The following is an 11,494-nucleotide window of genomic DNA, read 5'->3' as shown; positions in this document are numbered from 1 at the left end:
CGGCCAGCGCGAGCGGACCCAGGCCACCCTGCTGCAGCCGAGCATCGTGGCGGCGCAGCAGTAGCAACAGCAGCAGCTCGCGCGAGGCCCCGCGCCCCCCGCAGCCCCTCCCGGCTCCATGCACAGAGACACGGCCCGCCGTCCGGGACCCGCCGGGGCTCCGGTGGCCTCGGGCTCCTTCGCGGCCCGCGGGTCTGGTCGCCCCCGCGGATCACCTCGATCCGGCCGTCCCGTGCCAGGAAGTGGCCGTCCTGAGCGCCATGGCCCACTCCCCGGTGCAGTCGGGCCTGCCGGCCATGCAGAACCTAAAAGCAGATCCAGAAGAGCTTTTTACGAAATTGGAGAAAATTGGAAAGGGCTCTTCTGGTGAGGTGTTCAAAGGCATTCACAATCGGACTCAGAAAGTGGTTGCCATAAAAATCATTGATCTGGAAGAAGCTGAAGATGAGATAGAGGTCATTCAACAAGAAATCACAGTGCTGAGTCAGTGTGACAGTCCCTATGTAACCAAATATTATGGATCCTACTTGAAGGATACTAAATTGTGAATAATAACGGAATACCTTGGCGGAGGCTCTGCCCTGGATCTATTAGAACCTGGCCCTTTAGATGAAACTCAGATTGCCACCATATTAAGAGAAATTCTGAAAGGACTTGATGATCTTCATTCAGAGAAGAAAATCCACAGAGACATCAAAGCCGCCAGTGTTCTGCTGTGGAGCATAGAGAGGTGAAGCTGGACGACTTCAGAGTGGCGGGCCAGCTGACAGATACCCAGATAAAGCAGAACATCTTCCTATGCACCCCCTTCTGGATGGCGCCCGAGGTCATTAAACAGTCAGTCAGCTTACGACTGGAAGGCAGACATCTGGTCACTGGGTATAACAGCTATAGAACTGGCGAAAGGGGAGCCCCCCCCCCCATTCAGAGCTGCATCCCATGAAGGTTTTATTCCTGATTCCAAAGAACAACCCCCCACACACACACTGGAAGGGAACTACAGCAAACCCCTCAAGGAGTTCGTGGAGGCCTGTCTGAACAAGGAGCCGAGCTTTAGACCCACTGCTAAGCAGCTGCTGAAGCACAAATTCATAATGCGCAATGCAAAGAAGACATCCTACCTGACGGAGCTCATCGACAGGTACAAGCGGTGGAAGGCCGAGCAGAGCCAGGACGATTCCAGCTCTGAGGACTCCGAGGCGGAAACAGATGGCCAGGCATCTGGAGGTAGTGACTCCGGGGACTGGATCTTCACAATCCGAGAGAAGGATCCCAAGAATCTTGAGAACAGAGCTCTTCAGCAGTCGGATTTGGTGAGAAACAAGATGAAAGACATCCCCAAGAGGCCTTTCTCTCAGTGTTTATCAACAATTATTTCTCCTCTGCTTGCGGAGCTGAAGGAGAAGAGCCAAGCATGTGGAGGGAACCTGGGGTCCATAGAGGAGCTGGGAGGGGCCATCTACCTGGCAGAAGAGGCTGCTCCAGGATCTCCAACACCATGGTGGCCCAGCTGGTGCAGTGGCTGCAGAGATATTCTCTAAGTGGTGCAGGAACTTCGTCCCACTGAAACCCTTTGGCCTCTGGGGTTTTGTTTTTCCTCCTTTCTTTTGCATCCTCCTTTTGAAAGGAGAACCTTTGCCGACTCTGCAGGAGGCGCCACAGAGGGCCACCCCCAAGGCTGAGCCGTCCAAGGACACACTCAGCCCTCGCTGTGCCACAGCCTGATGAAGTCTCTCGCATGGGGTGGGGAGGGCCAGCTCCTTCAAGCAATTATTTTGTTTTTTTATTGTTTTTAATTTTAACCATAGTGCACATATTCAAGGAAAATGTCTTTGAAAACAAAACCCCTGAAGTGTATATTTGGGATTGTGATAAGGCAACTAAAGACATGAAACCTCAGGTATCCTGCTTTATTTAAGTCCATAACTCCCCCGGGAGATGGAGAATCGCTGGTGGATCTGTGTACAGACTGTACATAGCGTCATTTTTACAGAAACCCCTTTGGCGTGGATAAGGAATCACTGTGTACAAATCGGCCAAGTGCTTCTGTAGGTAAGGTCCGTGGAGTAAATATTTGACAGGCCATAACTTGAGTCTATTGCCTTGCCTTTATTACATGTAAATTTTGAATCATGTGACCAGTGATTTGGGTTTTATTTTGTATTTGCAGGGTTTGCCATTAATAATAATTAACACCAATCGATGGAACACTCCCATTTGTACCTCGACAGATGCAAATGTCCCTCTTGTTTGTCCTTCACCCCTTTTGGTACACTTAGAAGTTGATTTCCTTTTTCATCGATGGTACTATTTCTTAGTGTTTTAAATCGAGACATATCTTGCCTCATGAAGCTTTAAATTATTATTCTGAGTTTCCCAGAGGAAGTGCTCTTGTCTAACCTTTGTTTGGAGTCCTGCACCAGGCCTACTGTCCTGCCCACACGATTTTCTGTTGCACCTCATAGCGGAATCTGCATATCATCATCTTTCCCATCTGGAAGTGTCTGGATGCTTACACCAATAAATTTTGTAACACACTTAAAAAAAATAAATAAATTTTAAAAATAAAATAAAAATGAAGAAAATAGAGGCTTGTTATGGCTCAGTGGTAGAGCACTTGCCTAGCATGTGTGAGGCACTGGGTTTGATCCTTAGCACCAGATAAAAACAAATTAAAAAATAAAGGTATTGTGTCCATCTACAACTAATATATATAATAGTATATACATATATATATATTCACTAAAGAAAATTAAAAATAATTTTAAAAAACAAAAAACTATAAATAATACACACACACACACACACACACACACACACGAAATCAGAGCCATCAATGATCAGTGGTCAACGAGCCATAAACACCTGAATTCTCGGTAGTCTTCCCAAGTATGTGTCTGTATGTTGAATAATCTTGATATTAAGGGAGTTTGGGTTATGTATATACTTGGAAGGCCAAAGTTTCTAACTATGACATATGCTGCAGGGCTGGGTGGCATTCACAGATGATAGGTCTTTGAAGCTAAGAAGGAGCACAGAATATGGAACAGAAAAAAAATAAGTGGAGTAACTGACACAGGAAAGAGCAGCAACAGGAATGCCAATAATAGTCATCAGTATTTATTGAGGATGGCAAGAGAAGTCTGTGGTTTAAGGAAGCTTTTTCTGGCTGATGTTGGAACCAAACCCAGGAAAATTGTGATGCTGACACCAGGTAATTGTGGGAAGAAGACAGAGTCAGGAATTCTTTAAAGTAATGTTTTCAATAGCCTGGGCCAATGTGGTCCTTTGATATCCTTCGAGAGCCTCTAACTTGTCATGGATGTGAATCCCCACTAACTGAATGCTTCAAAGAAGATCTAATCATAGGGTTTCCTTCAGGCAAGCCAAGTGCCTTTATAACTGTAAATTAGAGATCAAGCAGAAGCTGAGACATTTCCTAAGTAGGAAAATTGAAGGGCAGGCAGTAGAAGGGACTGGTACTCGCATCCTGGTCCATGGGCGGAATTCTCCAGTTGATGGGGATGGGCACTGGGGGATGGACTTGAGGGCAGTGGTCATAACTCATCTGCCTGAAAATTGGTTATCTACTTGGAACATATGGAAGTTGTACTTCCCAGAAGGGTGAAGGATTTGCCCCCAGGTAGACGGAGACATCAGGGACAGGAAGTGAGAGGGTCTTTAGGGTCCTTCTCACCTGCTTCTAGAAACTGCTCTTTTGTTTCCACCACTGGGAAGTTGCCAGTTGGTTCCTTGTATCTTGTAGTACTCTCTGAAGTTGAGGAGGAAGATTTGTGCTTCAGGATCATCCACCATCTCCCCAAACCCAGAAGCACCAGCTCCAAAAGAGTAACCAAGAGACAGAGACCAGTGAACCCAAACATGGTCTTTAGGAAGATGGTCTTCTCAGAGGGGTGGGACAGATTACAGGTTACACTGCCAATGCAAGGCTCTTGGCGACATGAAATGGAGCTGGGAATGTTGAACCCATACAAAAGGTACTGCCCCCCCAGGGATGCCGCTTCAAGAACCAGCCGAGCACCCAACTGTGCCACATAGACCCAGAGAAGCTTGAGGTTTCTAGCCGCAGAGACCCTTCTGCTGCTGTCCCCTATGTGGGTCAGGATCTCTTCCTTCTTCATCACATTTTCTGATTCTTCCCAGTGCTCAATCACATGATAAAGGGTGAAGCCCAGATAGAGGACACTGGGCACAGCCAACAAGATGACTTGGAAGGCCCAGAAGCGCAGTGGAGAGAGTGGGTGGAAGGCATCGTAGCAGGCCACCTTGCAGCCTGGTTGCTGAGTGTGACACACAAATTCTCTCTGATCATCACCATAGATCCCAGGCCCACTGGCAGCCAGCAGCACAAGACGGACTCCCAGGAGAACAGGAAGCAGGAGGCGTCCCACAGGGGTGGAATGTTGGCTCTCCTCAGCCAACAGCTGCCTCAGGAACCTGCCACACATCCTGTAATGGAACAGAGGAGGATGATCAGTGAAGGTGTTGCTCATTGCCCTTTAGAGGGAGCTTGTCACTCTTGACCTTGTCACTGCTAACTGGAGGATCTGAAAAGCCTTTCTGATCCTCTCCAAAGTCTGGTCAATCAAATATAGCATTAGTCAGCTTTGCATACCTACAACACAGCACCTGAGGTAATTAACTCTATAAAGAGAAAGGGCTCATTTAGCTTACAGTTTTGGAGCTTCAAAGTGCAAACAGAATAGCACAGGTTTGTTGAAAGTCATCCATTGAATACCTCACTTCATGTCTTGGGTGGAAATGGCAGAGACTACATGTTGGAGCAAAATGCTCACATATGCAATCCAAGGAGAGGGTGGGAATGGATGGGGTCCCACAACCCCTTTCATGAGCATCTCTTCAATGACCTAAAAAATTTCCATAGGCCCCACCTCTCAAAGCACCACCCAATACAGTCACCCGGAGAGCCAAGTCTTTATATATGGACTTTTGGGGGAATATTCATGCAAACTATAGCAAATATCAAGATTCTGCCCCTATTTAACTAATGGAATCATCCATGTAAGATAATGTTACAGTAAAGAATGTGTGTAGGGGAGCTGGGGTTGTGGCTCAGCGGTAGAGCATTCGCCCAGCATGTGCGAGGCCCTGAGTTCATCCTCAGCACCACATAAAAATAAATAAAATAAAGGTATAGCATCCAACTACAACTAAAAAATAAATATTAAAAAAGGAAAGTGTTTAGGTGTGTATGTGTGTGTGTGCATCTGTCTCTCCCTCTCCCTCTCCTTTTCCCTCTTCCTCTCCCTCTCCCTCTCCATCTCCTTCTCTTGACAGTCAATAGTCAACGAGGCATAAACACCTGAATTCTCCTTAATCTTCCCAAGTATGTGTCTGTGTGTTGAATAATCTTGATATTAAGGGAGTTTGGGTTATGTATATACAAGAATTGATCAGAAATCAGAGCCGCCTACTGTCTTTCCTATTCATATACCCCTCCCTTCCCTTTGTTCACCTTTGTTTGATTTACTGAACTTCTCCCTCTCTCTCTCCCTCTCCCTCTCCATCTCCCTCTCCCTCTCCATCTTCCTCTCCCTCTCCCTCTCCCTCTCCCTCTCCCTCTCCCTTTCCCTCTCTCCCTCTCCTGATTTCCATTTCTGTATTACTGGAATGGAGAACTGGCAGTTTAAGAATATCTATGACATAGTCCCAAAGACTAATAGTAAGAAACCAGGGTGCACTTTTATTTCTCACCTTTGGGAGCTTTTCTACCAGGTCTGGTGCCACTAACAACATCATCTTAACCATATCAGTGCTGACACTGGGAGGGTACGTGCATTCTCTTGCCGTCTGCTTTTCTCTGGTGCTGTGCCCCTGGGTGCTCACAGGTGTACTGGAATGATCTCTACTCCCATCATGGTAGCAAGACTAGAGGGGGACTATTTAAGGAGATTGATAGAGATGGGATTAAATAAACAGATTGGATTTCAAGGCTTAGTTTAGTCTGATGCTCTTTGAACCTTCCAAAATAGAAACAAGAGAATGATTTGAAGGTAACCCAGGAGAATCTGCCATGATTAAAGGCCACGGGGATTTGGGGCCAACACCAGAAATGAGAACACAGAAATTCAATTTTTTTTACTCTCCTTTGCCATTGGTCTTTGGGTATGTATCTCCCTCATGTTGATGGACAAGTTTCAGACATGCATTAAGTTCTATGACCAAAATACCATCATGCTTCAAACCCAAGTTTGCCATATTGATCTCTGCCCTAACCAGTAGGTTTTCTCAATGCCCAGAAGCTGTTTACAACAATTTCCATTTAACCCAAATCTTTACAAACCTGGTTCTTCTCACTGCCAGAAGACAATGTGCTATGATCTGAATAGTGGTATCCTCCCAAAATTCGTATGTTGGATCCCAGTACCAAACGTGGCAGCAATCAGAAATGGAACCTTTAGGTCATAAAGGCTTTGTTCTTGTGGGATTAGTGCCTTTATAAAAGAAGCTTGAGAGAGCTTTTCTTTTTTTTTTTTTTAAGAGAGAGGGGGGAGAGAGAGAGAGAGAGAATTCTTTAATATTTATTTTTTAGTTCTCGGTGGACACAACATCTTTGTTGGTATGTGGTGCTGAGGATCGAACCCGGGCCGCACACATGCCAGGCGAGCGCGCTACCGCTTGAGCCACATCCCCAGCCCGAGAGAGCTTTTCTTTCCACCCTTTCATCATGGAGGACACAAAGAAGTCACCCTCTGTGAAGATCAGGCCCTCACCAGATGCTATATCTGCTAAGACCCTGACCTTCGACTTCCCAACCTCTAGAACTTGGAGAAGTACATTTCTGATGTTTATACATTATATAAAGCCATGTTGATATAGCAACCTGAACAGACTAAGACATCATACAAATTTTCTTTTCCACAGAGGAAATAGAAACTCTCAAGTGAAATTCCACAGTTACTACAGCTTACTACTAAGATAAAAGACATCTTAGACAGAGATGGCCCTACACTTGCCCAATGTTATTCTCCCAAATCTATTTACTAGGTCTCTACTTTCCTGATTCTTTAAAGATTTGATCCCCAAATTATCTTCCCTGTAATTCATATCTCTTACTTCCTGTTCCCTCTCTGGCTTTGAATATGCTTAGCTATCTCCCTTTAAATCTAATATCAATTACCTGGATTTCTAAGTTAACATGGCAGTAAATGAGACATATCTAATTTGTTTCATACCAGTTTCCAGATTATAATACCCAGTAATAATCATAAAACAACTTTAAATGAGCATGAGTATTAAAAACTATATATAAGGACAAAGCACATGCCAAAGCTTAGGCAGAAGGGATGGACTGAGATGCTCCCAAGGGATCATTCCAAGGGTCTTAGATTGACCAGATAAATATGTCTACCAGATGGGACACAAATGTGTTTTCAGCCACAGGGAGTCAGAGTTTGAATCTCTGCCTTCCTTCAGGCTCTATACTTCTACCTCCATCATAGACTATTAAACTTATGATGGCTATATTAGAAGTATATTGGGTTACTGAGATTTTTCTCTTAAAATGGGTAAGATTTTTAGAAGGCTTCATTTGTAATCTCTAAGAAGATATAAAGTTGGTCTCATAATTAAAGATGTAATATTAAAAATATTTCTTTCCAAAACTCCTCAAAAAAATGAGAATAGAATCAGGTGCAGTGGCACACACCTGAAATCCCAGCATCTCGGGAGGCAGAGGCAGGAGGATTGCAAGTTTGAGGCCAGCCTCAGCAACTTAGGCCCTAAGCAACTTAGCAATTCCCTGTCTTACAATAAAAAAATAAAAAGGGCTGGAAATGTAGCTCATAAAAAGGGCTGGGAATGTAGCTCAGTGGTAAAATGTTCCTGGATGCAATCCCTGGTTAAGAGAGAGAGAGAGAGAATAAATGGATTTTTTAAATGCATATACTCATGAGAAATAAATAACTGAGGAAAATTAATCAAAAATACTGCAAATATAATAGGACAAGAATCATAGCGCAATTAAAACTTGAAGGCAATATACGATATTTGCAGGAAAATCAAATTGGGACACTGGAAAACAGACTTGGGAAACTCTTTTAGAATTGAGTAGAAGAAAATGAATAATGAATGTAACAAAAAGTAAGTAAATATAGGAACAATATCTTTTTTAATTCTGAAAATCAAGATAATAATAAAATCACTACAAGTCTAACCTAAAACTCTAAAATGCTCCAAAATCCAAAACATTTCGAGCACCATCATAATGTCACAAGAAGAAAATTTCATACCTGACTTTATCGGACACGTGCATCACAGACAAAAGGCAAGTGCTCTAAAAATATTATATAAAATTATCTTCAGGGCTGTGTGAGTATGTATAAAACAAATGAATTTTGTGTTTAGACTTGATTCTCAGGCTCATGATACCTCACTATGTCTATGCAAATATTCTAAAATGTTTTTTTTAATCCAGAATTCAAAACACTTCTGATCCCATGCATTTCAGATAAGGGATACTCAACTTGCAGCTGACTTACTGCAAGAGAAGCACTTAGTAAAGTGCCTGAAAAAAAGTCATTCCTCAATAAATGTTTGACTGTTTTGTTTGTGTTGAACTTGAGCTCCACAGAAGACCAAAAGGAACATCTAGTTCCAAAGCTGGTGCTAGGTCACTCAACCTTGGCACTAGTTGGAACCCAATAATTCTATTTGCCTCTCTGCACAGTGGAAGATGTTTAGCAGTGTGCCTGGTGTCCACCCACTAAACACCAGCAGCATACTCTTTCCAACCAAAAAGGTCCCCAGACACCACTAAATGTCCTGGGGGCAATTTCATGCCCCTGGTTAAGAAGCGCTGTTACAGGGTAGCACTGGCCTATCATTTCTCCACTCTTGGCCTCTGTGAACAACTCTGTAAAGTAGTATGTCTGTAGACATTTCAAAGACCTTCTCAAAGAGCTTTTCTGGCCTTCCATTTGGGGGACCAGGATACTCAGTCCACCTTCCAGGTTGGATACAAATCTCCCCCCAATCAGTCCCTTTTGTGAGGAAGCCCCCATCCCACCTCATAAGCTACAGGGTCCCTGGAGTTGAGGAGACAGCTCCAGGGATCTGAGATTATCTGCCCTGGCTCTCTTGGAGAGTTATCAGACTGAATAGTAACTCAGAAAATTCTCAAATTTTGATCTCAGCCTCATCTTATTTCAAAATGCAGGCCCAATATATCAGGGATACCAGACCTGATTATAAGATGAATATTATTTTGGTGTCAACATACCTTATGTACAAACAGAGATATGATAAATTGTGGTATATATGTGTATTAAGAATTGTAATGCAGCTGGAGTTGTGGCTTAGTGGTAGAGCACTTGCCTAACGTATGTGAGGCACTGGGTTCAATTCTCAGCACGTATGTAAATGAATAAATCAATAAACATCTAAGGAATGAATCTTTTAAAAAAAGAATTGTAATGCAAAAAGAAAAAAGAGTACATGCATAATGGCATAATTTGGCGTGAACATACTTTATATACAGAGTTACAAAAAAATGTGCTGTAAATGGGTAATAATGAGTGTAATGCGTTCCACTATTGTCATGTATGTAAAAAATAAATAAATAAATGTTTAAAAGAAAGATGAATATTATGATGAAGAAGCAATGCTTGGGTAAAAAGTTAATTCCCCCGCCCCTCTGTCAACCTGTCTTCAGGGAACCTAGTCAACCCTGGGTCCCTCTCTATTGGATTGTAAATAACTGTCTCCAGGAGTCTGAGGATTCCCTCTTGAAATATAAACACTCCTGCTTTCCACAGGCCAGAAATTCAACAGGTACCTGTGAAAAGAGTCCTTTATTTTTATACTTTGTAACTTTCTGAATTCTGTAAGAATGTAGCTACATTACTTAATTGCTAGTATAAAGTGTAGGTTTCTATGCCAATTAACTGCTGTTTAAACTAGAACCTCAGAGGCTTAGTTCTTGGAAATATACCTCTTGGGGAGATGAAGTCAAGTCATCTTGAGTTACTGCTGCCCGTGGTAAAGGCCACTTGGTGATAACACAGGCATGTGTTTTACTGTCTTTCTTCTACACCTTTGAACTACTTATTATAAATTCCCTGTGCCTGGTCTTCCGTTACACAGACCAAGAATTCAAACCCACTAAGTTGTAATGGTTAAGAAATGATGTCAAATTTCCTATAAAAGCTCCATGTAACTGCAGCTCAGAGCCCAGAACTTTAAAAGCACTCATCTAGATCCTCTGCATAAATAAACCCAAGTTCTGCAGCCCTCCCGTGTTTGCCTGGTTTCTTGCTGAGCATGATTTCCAAAACACCAGCACCCATTTAAATGCACTCCCAGCAGACCTGAAATGTAATAAGGGGCATGCCTAACAGGGTCCAAGGTCAGGAATTCAAGCACTTCCCACAGTCTGTATCTCTGATTTCCTTCCCCATGACCTCTCTCTTTCTTGTACCCACCCTAGGACCATGGCAGACAACCAAATATAGAGGAATAGTTTGCAAATAAGTTTGGGAATTGGCAGAACTGAGCCCTGTCCAGATTTTAGTGAAGCATCACCTGTGAGTTCAAGAGTTGGGAAAGCAAAGAAAGACTTTTAGCAGATTTTCAAATAGCTAAAACAAATTCTTCAAATTCCATCATGATTTTGGAAATAATTTTTCTAAGCATCTTGTGTCCTTCCTTCCTTCCTTCCTTCCTTCCTTCCTTTCTTTTTTCTTTTGGTTGGGGGGGGGGATTCCACTGGTGGCAGAACCATCCCAGGGAGTTTGGGAGTAAGGGAGGGAATGTCCACCAACAAGGGAAGAACCTGTCAATGCTCACCCAGGCTCATTGCTCCCATCTCACAGCTTTCCGGAAAAACACACCAGATGCCTCTAGTCATCTATTCTATTCATATTCTAGTATGGCCATGAAGCATCAACACCAGCATCAGGAAGAATGCATCATTTCCTAGCACATATCCAACTTCTAGATCATATCTGGATCAATAATATCCCCTGGTGATTTGTGTGGTCAGAGCTGGAGAAACGTGTCTAGAGACCAGCAGCCTCCCGCCACCACTACTACCGGCAGGCCCTGTGCCAGCCTGGCAGCTCTTCACCCATGCACTCACCTGCACTCACCAGGCAGCTCTGAGCAGAAGCACCAATCTCTGGGGAAAGAAGCAGAGAGAAGAATCCTCAGGCTGAAGCCCTGCAGGGTCCCAGCTCTCCCCTTGGCCCTGCCTCCTGGCACCACCCACTTCTCCCCCCTCCCCTTGTCATTCCTGGCATCTTCAATGCAAAGTGAAAGAATTGCAGCTGGAGGAGCAGGCACAGCCCTGCTGTTAAAGCATGAGCTCCCGAGAATGACTGTCTGTTGTTGAAGGCGAGGGGTGTGCTCTCTAAGAGAACAGAGACGGGGATTCTCAGACCCTGAAAGGGAAGCCTCCGCATATTTCTGTGGTGGGGCCTTGCAGACAGCAACAGAGAGCATTACCAAGGGTTTG

General features: G+C 43.9%; 1 protein-coding gene and 1 pseudogene across 1 annotated transcript; one reads left to right on the top strand and one right to left on the bottom strand.

Moving 5' to 3' along the window:
- Nucleotides 1-260: 260 nt before the first annotated feature.
- Nucleotides 261-1,567, top strand: LOC113199983 (serine/threonine-protein kinase 24 pseudogene; annotated as a pseudogene).
- Nucleotides 1,568-3,656: 2,089 nt separating this feature from the next.
- Gjc3 (gap junction protein gamma 3) lies at nucleotides 3,657-11,155 on the bottom strand. The gene is made up of 2 exons (XM_026413209.2): nucleotides 11,120-11,155; nucleotides 3,657-4,470 (listed from the first exon to the last, which is right to left on the bottom strand). Exon 2 carries the CDS (start codon nucleotides 4,467-4,469, stop codon nucleotides 3,657-3,659), a length of 813 nt encoding a protein of 270 aa, XP_026268994.2. The 5' UTR covers nucleotide 4,470; nucleotides 11,120-11,155.
- Nucleotides 11,156-11,494: the final 339 nt, after the last annotated feature.

This window comes from Urocitellus parryii, chromosome 9 (assembly GCF_045843805.1).
Source record: "Urocitellus parryii isolate mUroPar1 chromosome 9, mUroPar1.hap1, whole genome shotgun sequence".
NCBI classification, from domain to species: Eukaryota; Metazoa; Chordata; class Mammalia; order Rodentia; family Sciuridae; genus Urocitellus; species Urocitellus parryii.
This window is presented reverse-complemented; position numbering and strand designations above follow the sequence as displayed.